Source organism: Drosophila nasuta, unplaced genomic scaffold, assembly GCF_023558535.2.
Source record: "Drosophila nasuta strain 15112-1781.00 unplaced genomic scaffold, ASM2355853v1 ctg18_pilon, whole genome shotgun sequence".
In the NCBI taxonomy this organism is placed as follows: domain Eukaryota; kingdom Metazoa; phylum Arthropoda; class Insecta; order Diptera; family Drosophilidae; genus Drosophila; species Drosophila nasuta.
In genome coordinates, this window is record NW_026869412.1 from 36252 (window position 1) to 49119 (window position 12868).

General features: G+C 42.8%; 2 protein-coding genes across 2 annotated transcripts; one reads left to right on the forward strand and one right to left on the reverse strand.

The window, feature by feature from the left end:
* Positions 1–208: 208 nt before the first annotated feature.
* Positions 209–606, forward strand: LOC132797762 (uncharacterized). The gene is made up of 2 exons (XM_060809542.1): positions 209–310; positions 375–606. The coding sequence occupies exons 1-2, from the start codon at positions 225–227 to the stop codon at positions 595–597; spliced, it is 309 nt and encodes a 102-aa protein (XP_060665525.1). The 5' UTR covers positions 209–224; the 3' UTR covers positions 598–606.
* Positions 607–7070: 6464 nt separating this feature from the next.
* Positions 7071–8508, reverse strand: LOC132797742 (uncharacterized). The gene is made up of 3 exons (XM_060809496.1): positions 8013–8508; positions 7445–7931; positions 7071–7359 (listed from the first exon to the last, which is right to left on the reverse strand). Exons 1-3 carry the CDS (start codon positions 8506–8508, stop codon positions 7071–7073), a joined length of 1272 nt encoding a protein of 423 aa, XP_060665479.1.
* Positions 8509–12868: the final 4360 nt, after the last annotated feature.

Below are 12868 nucleotides of genomic sequence, written 5' to 3' on the forward strand. Positions count from 1 at the left end.
AGTAGATCATACCATTGCAATATGTTAGTTATGGTGTTGACATCACATCCCCAATAATTGAGGTGAATAACATAAAGATTGACTTCAATGGATTAGCATTCCCGATGGAAATTCGAAAAATAAAAGAGTTCACTCAACGAATCCCTCACATAAGTTTAAATGTTTTCGGGTATGATGAGGAATCTGACAAAATAATTGGACCGCTTTACTACGATGGAGTGGAAATGAGAATCCACATTAATTTATTACTCGTCGACGGACCAACGGCGGGTATTCATGGACACTATGTGTGGATTAAAAATATTTCATCGTAAGTACATTCAATAAATTTGAAAATATCACAATCACCTTACAATTTCATTTTTCACACACAGTCTACTTGCCAAACAACTGGGTAAACAGCGAGTTAAGCGTTGGTTCTGTAATCAATGCTTACAATACTCAACGAGTGAGGAGAGGGCAGCTCAACATACATTGAGATGCAGTCGGGTGGTTACCGAGGGACCAAGGAAGGATCAGAAGATTACATTTAAGAACCATCACCGTCAGTTGGAGGTTCCGTTCGTGCAGACTTTGAATGCATATTGGAACCAGTAACATTAGATGTAAGAGCAAACACAAAAATTATTAATAAACATGTGCCAGTAGCATTTGCATACTACATAAAGTGTGCATTTGACTCTGGCTTAGATAAGTTTGTTTCGAAGACAGGAGGTGATGTCGCTCGCACTTTCATTAAGAATTTAACGTCAGACTTGTCCGATTTGTATGAGAACCACATGAAAATAGTGGTTAGTTAGATAATTCTAGGAAAGCGACCATTTGTCACATATGTAAGGGTATTTTAAATAATGATAGAGTGAAAGATCACTGTCATTTTACAGGTAGATATAGAGGTGCAGCCCATAATTCTTGTAACCTTAAATACAAGACGGATGATTTTATTCCCGTATTCTTTCACAATTTCTCCAAATATGATTCACATTTGTTTGTTAAAGAACTTGGGGAAATTGAGGGGGAAATAAAAGTCATTCCTTTGAATAAGGAATTATATATATCAATTTCTAAATATCTTCCTCTTAGGAAAAATACGCTAGAAATCAGGTTTTTAGATACTATCAGATTCATGCCCTCTAGTCTAGACACACTCGCGGGGAATTTGAGTGAGGACAATTTCAATGTGCTGAAATCACAGTTTAAAAACAAGTCAGATTTTGAACTACTTCGCAGGAAAGGTGTTTTTCCCTACGAATATTTAGATTCTGTTGAAAAACTAGATGAAACTTCTCTCCCACCAAGGTCCAAGTTCTATAGTAATTTAACAGAGTCAGAATGTTTAGAAGAGGATTACGCTCATGCCATCCAAGTATGGTGTCATTTTAATTGTCGTTCATTGAAGGAATACTTACAATTGTATCTGAAAACTGATGTTTTATTGTTAACAGACGTTTCCCAAAAACAGAGATTGAACTCGAGTTACTCACTGATATTGATATGATTACATATTTTAAGAGTGGAATTCGGGGTGGTTGGTGCAATGTAGTCATAGGCATACAAAAGCAAACCACAAATACTTAAAAGATTTCGATCCTACTAAAGAATCGGAATTTTTAATGTATGTGGATGCAAACAATTTGTATGATTGTATGATTGTCAGGTTAAGAGTTTCAATCTAGAAAATATTCATGAAAATAGTGAGTATGGGTATATTCTAGAGGTTGATCTAGATTACCCTTACTCAATCCATGATGAACATAATGATCTACCATTCTGTCCGGATAACAAGCTACCATCAAGCACCTGCAAAACTCCTAAGTTAATAGCCGATCTCGCTGAAAAGAAGAATTATATCATATACTATAAGACTTTAAAACAGTGTATGAGACATGGCTTGGAATTAAAAAAAATTCACTCCATCCTTCAATTTTGGGCAGAAAGCCTGGCTCAAGAAATATATTGATATAAACACTGAGCAAAGGACCAGAGCCAAAAATAATTTTGAAAAAGATTTTTTCAAATTATTGAACAATGCTGTTTATAGGAAAACCATGGAAAGCAGTGAAAAAAGGGTGGATGTACGGATAATAACGGAGTGGGAGTATCCAATTGAAAATAGGAAGTCAGGGCGACCCAAATTATGTGCCAGGGATTTAATATCAAAATCTAATTTTCATAGTGCATCAAGATTCAGTGAAACTATGTATGCAATTCAAATGAAGAGGTTACATAACATTTGTGATAAACCAATTTATTTAGGATTTGTAGTGCTGGAGATGTCAAAATACAAAATGTATGACTTCCATTATGACTACATGAAACCTAAGTTTGGGAAAGCACTCAAATTAAATTATATGGATACGGATTCATTTATTTACAGCATAAAAACAAATGATTTTTATGCAGATATTCGGGATGATGTTGAGTTAAAGTTTGACACGTCCGAATATCCAGATGAATTGGCCGAGTTGGATAAGTTTAAGAAATGTAATAAGAAACGATTAGGTTTCTTTAAGGATGAGTTGCATGGTAAACCAATGACTGAGTTTGTTGGTTTACGCTCAAAAATGTATGCGTACACTTATGAAAATTTCGATAACTCTGGTGAAATATGCATCAAAAAAAATAAGGGGTAAAGGCATGTTGTTTGATGGGCATTTCATTATCAAATTATTCAAATACTTTGTATACAGGAAAGCAAGAACGTTCTAGTATGCAGATGTTTAGGTCTAGAGGGCATGAAATCACTACAGTCGAAGTAACAAAAACTACATTAGATAGTCAGGATGATAAGCGAATAATAGAAGAAGATAAGATTTCAACTATAGCAAGAGCACATTATTTAGTAATTCCCTTTGAAATTGAGAGTTCCATATCAATTTTAGAAGCGGAGTCAAGAGTTTGGCGCAGCCAAATGTTTTGCGCTAGAGAACTCACACAGTAATCAAACTAGTGTGAACAAAATAAATAATCTTAAAAGAAAGTTGGATAATAATGAAAGTGCGATCAACATTTACGAAGGACAATTAGTATTACATTTCATGTTAATGGACAGATTGAAAAAAAGAAAACTAGATGTTTAGATTAATAAACAATACTTTATTGAAAATTAAAATGTATAAAATAAAAAATAAAAAATGTTTAAAATTAAGTGTATATATTAGTAAATTAAGAAAAATAAAAAATTAGAAATAACTTGAAGATAAAATAAAAAGAAAAAATACAAAACACAAAATTGTTTTCAATCTTATAATATTACAAAATTTCATTCTTATGAATCCAGCTGTCTTCGGTTTTGGGGAAACCCAACCAGCGCACTAGAGCTCTATTCCCTTTCTTTTTTAACACTTTTTCAACCAGATAAGTGTTAGGAAAACTTGTTTTTTTCAGTTCCTCTTTGTAGAAACCACCTTGAATTGGATTCCCATTGAAGTCTTGTAGTAAGTATGTTGTTGGGTAAGTATTTTGTACTTTGCTTATTTTAAAAATTTCAGTTGTCCAATTGGGAGTATAGCCTTTTTCAAATACGTGTTTGTACTTGCTGATGCGTACATAATCACCCATTTTCAATTTGCTACCCGCAAACATTTTAATGTTGTTGTAGACAGTTTTCAAAATATGATTTTAGTGTTTACATTAACGGGTGGCATTCGTATAGTTCTATGATGTCTATTGTTGTAAACGGAAATTAGTGATTTGAATATATCAACCCACTTGTATGTCCCATTGAAACTGAATTCACGTCACATTAGGTCTTTTAGTGATCTATTAAATCGTTCAACAATTGACGCCTTTAGACTACTAAATGATGAATCGTTTCATTAATATCTTAAATTGGGTGTTAAAGAACTCTTTTCCATCGTCTGTTTGAAGATTTTTGGGGAATCCTCTCCCTGATTGAAATATTTTCTCCATGGCCTCAGCAACATCTTTTGCATTTTTAGACTTTATTGCTTCCCCCCATCCAAATTTTGAGAATGTGTCTATCACTGTTAGCATGTAGCGATACCCATTGTTTGAGTGTGCATACTTCCCCATTTCAACCAAGTCAGCTTGCCATAATTCGTTTATCCCTTTTGTTATGACTCTACGTCTAAGAAAATGCTTACGTGAAGGAGCATGTATTTCATTAATTATTCCCCGTCTAGACATATTTATTACTTTCGAATATGAGAGCGTATAATTTTATCAAGAATATCTGATGTAGTTTTCTCAGTCTTGATTATTCGCTGATCAACTGTAGTCAATTTATCGGATAATAATCTCTCATTCCTTTCTTGATGACTTGAAATCATTGATGTTAGAAAATTTCTCAAATCGTTTACAACTTGGTCCACATATTCTTTTATCGCCAAGTCGGCATTCTCAATTGGTAAGCGACCATTTTTTAAACGTCTTCCTTGAATATTATAACTTCCATCATTATCAATGTAGAGTCCTGGTATTTTCTCACGTCGTTTTAAATGAATAGAGATCTGCTTATCATTTACATAACGTCCAAACTTGTCAACAGACATGATGATTATAAGCTCATTTCAATATTATCAATCAATTATATATGAATTTAGTGTATAATTTGAGCCTCTCTCAATTCTTCAATTATTAACGTAATTTCATTAGTATGATTCGTATTTCCAGCTGTTTGAGAGGCAATTAAGAGTTGTAATCGTTCAACCAACTCATTTGGATCGTCCCAATATACATAATTGGGTTTATTCGTCGCGAGTGACATGAAACCAGTCCAGAAACAATTGATTTTAAGAATTTAGGTGTAGACTCAGCAGTACGTGATTTTGTTAAGAGTGGTTTAATAATTTTTGTATATTTCTTTGCCCTTGTTCCTCTGATCTGTACATCGGAATTAAATTTCTCCGGTGCACATTAGTTATCAATAAAATTTCATTATATATTTCTAGATCATTTGAATTATAATTTTGAGGTAGGCGGTGGAATATTAATGAATGTAATCCACTTGTAAGACGCCAGTTTTTCCATCATCAATTCAATTTTTTGTGAGTCACATTAATGTGTGAATTCCCCAACATTAATTGTCCACTTGCATTTTTGTATGGACCATATGTCTTATCAAAAGATCTTCCCGTGCCAGTTCACTGATATTCAAATTTTTTGAGTTGTCCTCATGTTGGATTGATTGACTCGTTATCGAAGGCGTTGAATGTATAGCTGTTTCATTTGATAACACGTTCGATGAATGAGAGGGCTCTTGACTCGTTAACGGCAATGATGAATGGGGTGAGTCTTGAACCGGTAATGAAAGCGAAGTGTGGGGGGATATTTGTTTCATAAACTTAGTTGATGAATAAGGAGAACCTTCTCTCGCTAACGATTTCGAGGTATGAGGTAAGCCTTCAAACGATGTGTCTTCTATAGCTGGTTGAGAATAGAATTGATCATCATCATTATCATCATCATCATCATCATCTTGAGCATTAACACTATCCATTCCCCAATCCAATGCCTTTTCAATATCATATTTAGGTTTTGAGAATTGACTCTTAGCACTGTGAAATGTGAGTTTCCTTTTCTTGTTAGGTGGTGTGTTTCTCTCTCGGTCGATTGGAGTAGTTTTGCATAGTTTTTCCAGTCTCAACATTATTAAACTCTGATGGTATCAATGCCTGAAATTTTTTGTTATCATTCACAAGTTCATGTAGTGGTTCAGTTATAGGTTTAAATGTTTCCTCCAGACCAATACTGTTCTGACTTTTGAGTTGTTTAAGATCAGAAAATTTTTTTTAGAGCATTTCGGCTTTTAGTTAATAGAGGTAAAACTTTTTGATTCATTTTCTTTCAAATTTATCTCATTCAACTGTTAGTGGATTAATGATTATTTCAGTCTTGTGGTCATTAGTGTACTGTGATCTATTTTACGAAACATAATCATATATAACCAATAAACAGATACATAAGCATGTTTTTATGAAGAGAGTTGGTTGTAGAGATCAGCTATCAGACTGTTAAATAGATCAGCTAGCTTTTCTTTTAAACAGACCTGGTTGTATCGACCAGGTAACTGTTCTTTTAAACAGACCAGGTTGTAGAGATCAGGTACCTGGTTGTATCGAACAGCTAGCTGTTCTTTTAAACAGACCTGGTTGTACAGATCAGGTATCCGGTTCTGATAACGGACCTGTTTCTGTTAACAGATCTGTTTCAATTTCCCATATCCCCATTTAAAATTATGAAATTAAATTTGCAATTACATTTATTCACACAATGTAAAAAGGAGAAAAGTGGCTGAAAAAGAAAGCTGAAAATTCCCCAATTTCCCATTCCCTAATGAAAATTTCGAATTTATATTTCAATAACATTTATTTGTAATAAGTATCAGAACTAATAAAGCTGGAAAAGAAACCTGAAAAAGAATGCTGAAATTCCCCAAATTTACCAGTCCCCATTTAAAAAATTTTTTTATTTTATTTTGTTAATATAATTTATTGTTTTGCATATATTTTATTACATTTTCAATTTGAATACAATTTCTCCATCATCCTGTTTTGTTATAGTATATTTACCAGTATTTAATTCTTTAATGTATACAGATTTAACTTCATCATACCATTTCGGGAGGTAAATTAAATACTTTTCCAATGTTAATTTTAGCGAATTGCTATTAAATTTACTAGGAACCTTCGATGCTGCATATATTCTGAATTCCGTATTCCTTGGAAGAGCGCGGAAAGGGAGCTTCTGTTTCTTCTTGATTGCATTCAAATAATTCACTGTTGATTCAATCTCCATGTCATTGGCGAGAAATTGAATGTCCTCAGCAAGAGGAGTAATAAGAGGAAGATTAACTTCGGTGAAGTCAATCTCCTCACCGTTGCTAGCCTCAAACGATGGATTCATCCTGATTATTTGGTGTCTGTTTGTGTGTGTGTGTGTGTGTGTGTGTGTGTGTGTGTGTGTGTGTGTGTTTTAACATGGACGTTGACGCACCGCAGTACGTTCAAGTGGTCCTGCGAAACCAGGCTAACGCCTGTTTCTCCCGCATTTAACGCACTCCCCCCGAAACTGCCGTGAGGTAATACTTCAGGGGGAGGGTTCGGCCTTTATCGGCCCTCTTCTGGGTTGGCTGGGATTCGTGCTCTCTCTTCTCTTCTTAGCTGCTTCATTACAGCCACTGCCATCGTGTTCACCGCCACCCATTTCTCCCTCGAGCTTATCATGTGCTCGACTACGGACTCCGTCTCGACCTGCCCCTCAAGGCGGGCTTCTAGTTGTTCTCTAGCACCTGCGAAGCGTCCGCAGTGCAGAAAGACGTGCTCTGCATCCTCCACCACCTGCGGCTCGCAGTGGGCGCAATGGGATCTGATGCATGGCCGAAACGGTGCAGGTATCCTTTGAAACACCCGTAACCACTTAGTGACCACTTAGTAATTGTGTTAGGTAAAAGTTCATCTCTCCGTGACCTCTGTCTAACCACCTTGAAATGTCCGGTACCAGGCGATGTGTCCACCGACCTTTCGTGCCGCTGTTCCACCTTGCCTGCCACTCCTGTATGATACTGGCTCTATCCCTGGCCTTCGCGCGCTCTGTTGCCTGTAGATCGAATGGCGCTGTTCCCGCAAGGACCATTGCAGCTTCTCCCGATACCGTCCGGAATGCGCAACACATTCTGAGCGCGCAGATCCGGTGCACCGAGTTCATCTGCCTCAGGAAGGTGCCGCTCTCCGTTCCCTTTGGCCAGATCAGGGCTGCGTAAAGGCTGATGGACCTGACCACGTTCGTGAGCAGTAACCTTCTTTTCTGCCTAGGGCCACCTGTGTTCGGCATTATTCGGGCTAAGGCCGTGGATGCGGTTGCTGCCTTACTCGCCGCGTACATGAGGTGTGCTCGAAAGTTGAGTCTGTTGTCCACCTTGACTCCGAGATAGGTCATAGTGGCCTGCGAGCGTATCGTTGTATCCCCAACTACGATATTAACAAACTCCACCTTTTTCCTTGAAGTAACTAACACGGCCTCGGTTTTATGCTCCGCCAGTCAGACCCTACTTCTTCCAGCCAATCCCGTACTGCTTTGACTGCGGTATTCGTCTTTGCCTCTATATCCGTCAGGTGCTTCGCGACCGTCACGATCGCTATGTCGTCTGCAAATCCGACAATATTCACACCGTCCGGCATCCTTAGGCGGAGGACTCCGTCGTACATAGCGTTCCACAAGGTGGGGCCGAGCACTGATCCTGGGGACGCCTCCAGTGACCTCGTAGCTCTCAGTGCCTGTACTGGTCGTGTACCAGAGCTTCCTGTCGCTAAGGTAACTTGCAATTATCCGGGTGAGGTAGCTCGGGATATTGAAGTGCTGCAGCGCGTGCAAGATCCTATGCCAGCTGGCAGAATTAAAGGCATTTCTTATATCCAGTGCGGTGATGAGGCGGTACTCCTTACTGCCCCAGAGCCAGCGCTCCCCGCGATTGCCTTCTCCGCCTTGTCCATAATTTGGCTGATAGCCTGAATCGTAGAGCGACCCTTCCGGAACCCAAACTGCCATGGTGATAAGCCCCCTGCACGGTTTATAGCGACCTCCAGGCGCTCCCGTACTAGCGTTTGTAGCGCTTTGCCCGCCGTGTCTAGTAAACAGATCGGTCGGTACGAGGAAGGCTCCTCCGGAGGTTTCCCCCCTTTCGGGATTAGCACGAGCGACTGCTTTTCCATCGGGCGGGGAACACTCCTTCCTCTAGGCACCTATTGTACAGCCTCATCAGGTCCTCCGGGTAATTCTCCAGGGCGGCTTTGATGGCCAGACCAGGGGATACCATCGGGGCCGGGCGACTTGTTCACCTTGATGCCTCTAGCGACATCCCGGAGCTCTTCCCGAGTAACTGCGGGGAAGCTGATACGATGTCCTTGCACTAGCGTATTTGGCCTTCCTACTCTACTCGTGTGTGTGTGTGTGTGTGTGTGTGTGTGTGTGTGTTTTTTTTAACATGGACGTTGACGCACCGCAGTACGTTCAAGTGGTCCTGCGAAACCAGGCTAACGCCTGTTTCTCCCGCATTTAACGCACTCCCCCCGAAACTGCCGTGAGGTAATACTTCAGGGGGAGGGTTCGGCCTTTATCGGCCCTCTTCTGGGTTGGCTGGGATTCGTGCTCTCTCTTCTCTTCTTAGCTGCTTCATTACAGCCACTGCCATCGTGTTCACCGCCACCCATTTCTCCCTCGAGCTTATCATGTGCTCGACTACGGACTCCGTCTCGACACGCCCCTCAAGGCGGGCTTCTAGTTGTTCTCTAGCACCTGCGAAGCGTCCGCAGTGCAGAAAGACGTGCTCTGCATCCTCCACCACCTGCGGCTCGCAGTGGGCGCAGTAAGGATCTGATGCATGGCCGAAACTGTGCAGGTATCCTTTGAAACACCCGTAACCACTTAGTGACCACTTAGTAATTGTGTTAGGTAAAAGTTCATCTCTCCGTGACCTCTGTCTAACCACCTTGAAATGTCCGGTACCAGGCGATGTGTCCACCGACCTTTCGTGCCGCTGTTCCACCTTGCCTGCCACTCCTGTATGATACTGGCTCTATCCCTGGCCTTTGCGCGCTCTGTTGCCTGTAGATCGAATGGCGCTGTTCCCGCAAGGACCATTGCAGCTTCTCCCGATACCGTCCGGAATGCGCAACACATTCTGAGCGCGCAGATCCGGTGCACCGAGTTCATCTGCCTCAGGAAGGTGCCGCTCTCCGTTCCCTTTAGCCAGATCAGGGCTGCGTAAAGGCTGATGGACCTGACCACGTTCGTGAGCAGTAACCTTCTTTTCTGCCTAGGGCCACCTGTGTTCGGCATTATTCGGGCTAAGGCCGTGGATGCGGTTGCTGCCTTACTCGCCGCGTACATGAGGTGTGCTCGAAAGTTGAGTCTGTTGTCCACCTTGACTCCGAGATAGGTCATAGTGGCCTGCGAGGCGTATCGTTGTATCCCCAACTACGATATTAACAAACTCCACCTTTTCCTTGAAGTAACTAACGCGGCCTCGGTTTTATGCTCCGCCAGTCGGAGCCCTACTTCTTCCAGCCAATCCCGTACTGCTTTGACTGCAGTATTCGTCTTTGCCTCTATATCCGTCAGGTGCTTCGCGACCGTCACGATCGCTATGTCGTCTGCAAATCCGACAATATTCACACCGTCCGGCATCCTTAGGCGGAGGACTCCGTCGTACATAGCGTTCCACAAGGTGGGGCCGAGCACTGATCCCTGGGGGACGCCTCCAGTGACCTCGTAGCTCTCAGTGCCTGTACTGGTCGTGTACCAGAGCTTCCTGTCGCTAAGGTAACTTGCAATTATCCGGGTGAGGTAGCTCGGGATATTGAAGTGCTGCAGCGCGTGCAAGATCCTATGCCAGCTGGCAGAATTAAAGGCATTTCTTATATCCAGTGCGGTGATGAGGCGGTACTCCTTACTGCCCCAGAGCCAGCGCTCCCCGCGATTGCCTTCTCCGCCTTGTCCATAATTTGGCTGATAGCCTGAATCGTAGAGCGACCCTTCCGGAACCCAAACTGCCATGGTGATAAGCCCCCTGCACGGTTTATAGCGACCTCCAGGCGCTCCCGTACTAGCGTTTGTAGCGCTTTGCCCGCCGTGTCTAGTAAACAGATCGGTCGGTACGAGGAAGGCTCCTCCGGAGGTTTCCCCCCTTTCGGGATTAGCACGAGCGACTGCTTTTTCCATCGGGCAGGAACACTCCTTCCTCTAGGCACCTATTGTACAGCCTCATCAGGTCCTCCAGGTAATTCTCAGGGCGGCTTTGATGGCCAGACCAGGGATACCATCGGGGCCGGGCGACTTGTTCATGATGCCTCTAGCGACATCCAGAGCTCTTCCCGTAACTGCTGGTGCTGTGTGTGTGTGTGTGTGTGTGTGTGTGTGTGTGTGTGTGTGTGTGTGTGTGTGTGTGTGTGTGTGTGTGTGTGTGTGTGTGTGTGTGTGTGTGTGTGTGTGTGTGTGTGTGTGTGTGTGTGTGTGTGTGTGTGTGTGTGTGTGTGTGTGTGTGTGTGTGTGTGTGTGTGTGTGTGTGTGTGTGTACTAAATATGTGTGTGTGTGTGTGTGTGTGTAACGTAACATTCGGACACTACGTAATATTAGACACTAGAATAGGTTAGAAGAAAACTATCAAGGAAATTCTCGTGGTACTGCCGTGAGGTATTGCTTCACGACACCTTGACGGAGCTCACTCCCTCCGTTACGCCTTCCGGTACGTTCCTTTCGAGAGTTCGTAGTGCGGTGGTCACTTTTCTGCATAGCTGCATACCGCTGACCAGTATTCCTCCTTATCCAGCATACGGTTCACAATAGAGTCCGTCGTGACTCTACATCCTATCGCTTCTTCGAGCTCTCGTCTCTCACTAGCAAAGCGCCGACAGCACACTAGGATGTGTTCCGCCGTTTCTTCAGCTTCGGGATAGCAATATAGGCACATCGGGTCGCTGTCGTGTCCAAATCTACATAGGTTGCTGCGGAAGCAGCCGTGCCCACTCAGGATCTGCGTCAGATGATAGTTGACGAATCGAAATTTCTGCTGACCCATTTGCCTATGTTTGGGATCAGAGCATGGGTCCAGCGGCCCTTACTAGATGTGTCCCACTTATCTTGCCATTTCCTTAGGCACTCTGTCTTAAAATTGGTCGACATGTAGTGAACATCCTCCATCTGGTTAGCCCTCTTGTGATTGCAATCACAATTGCTACAATCGATTGTAGCTGTGAGTCCTCTCTAACGCCAGAGTATCCAACGGCATCATGCCAGCTATCACTAAAGCGGCGTCATGCGATATGGTCCTGAAGCCACTGCAGACTCGCAGCGCGCAGAGTCGATAGGTCGTCTGCATCTTCCGCCTATACGCCTTTACCTCCATTGCTTGCACCCATACTGGAGCGCCATAGAGCATTGTTGCTCTAACCACATTTTGTAGCAATAGTCTCCGACCTTGCTTAGGGCCGCGCGTATTTAGCATTATTCGACTCAATGCCTGCCCTACGACAGCAGCTCTCTTACCAGCATAGTCCAGGTGTTCGCGGAAGCTGAGCCGCGTGTCGATTAGGACGCCTAAGTATTTAATGGCTCGGCTCGACACTATTGAGGTCCGACCAAGGTTAATGTGAGCCACTTCGACGATCTTTCGGCTACTTATCAGGACCGCTTCAGTCTTGTGATCGGCCAATTGCAGCCCCACTGTCGCAAGCCAGTCTTTGACAGTGGCAACCGCTGCACTACAAAGTAGCTCAGCGTCGCCTAGTTGTTTCGCTGTCACCACTAGGGCCACATCGTCTGCAAAGCCGACAATGGTTGCAGACTCTGGAACGTCGAGCCGCAATATGTCATCGTACATGATGTTCCATAGTAGCGGGCCCAACACTGATCCTTGCGGTACTCCTCCAGTGATGTTGAACGATTTGGTTCCGTTATCCGTTCTATATCTCAGAATGCGTTTCCTGAAGTAGTCCTCAATTATTTCCATTAGGTAGCTCGGGGTGTTGAACCGCCTTAAGGCGCCTATAATGCAGCTCCAGTTTGCAGAATTAAAGGCGTTCTTGACGTCCAGAGTCATGACTATGCAGTACTCCTTTGCACCACCACGCCATCTTCTGCCTGCTATGGCTCTCCTTGCTATGTCCGTTACTTGTGAGATAGCGTCTACGGTTGAGTGATGCTTTCTGAAACCATATTGCATGGGTGACAGATCTCCTGCTTGTCGGACAGACTCCTCTAGCCTATGGCTCACCAGCCTCTCCAATATTTTGCCTGCTGTATCAAGCAGACAAATCGGTCGGTAGGACGACGGCGAATCAAGTGGCTTGTTCGGCTTTGGGATCAGCACCAGATTCTGCAGTTTCCATGGGCGGGGAAAGACACCTTGCC

Excerpts from the sequence above, each read along its gene's own strand:
- LOC132797742 (XM_060809496.1), bottom strand. The coding sequence starts at position 8,508 with ATGGCAGTTTGGGTTCCGGAAGGGTCGCTCTACGATTCAGGCTATCAG. Across the intron at positions 7,932-8,012 it reads TACGGGATTGGCTGGAAGAA|TTGGGGATACAACGATACGC; the intron begins GTAGGGTCTGAC and ends TTAATATCGTAG. Across the intron at positions 7,360-7,444 it reads CTGGTACCGGACATTTCAAG|GATACCTGCACCGTTTCGGC; the intron begins GTGGTTAGACAG and ends GGTGTTTCAAAG.
- LOC132797762 (XM_060809542.1), top strand. The coding sequence starts at position 225 with ATGAGAATCCACATTAATTTATTACTCGTCGACGGACCAACGGCGGGT. Across the intron at positions 311-374 it reads TGGATTAAAAATATTTCATC|TCTACTTGCCAAACAACTGG; the intron begins GTAAGTACATTC and ends TTTCACACACAG.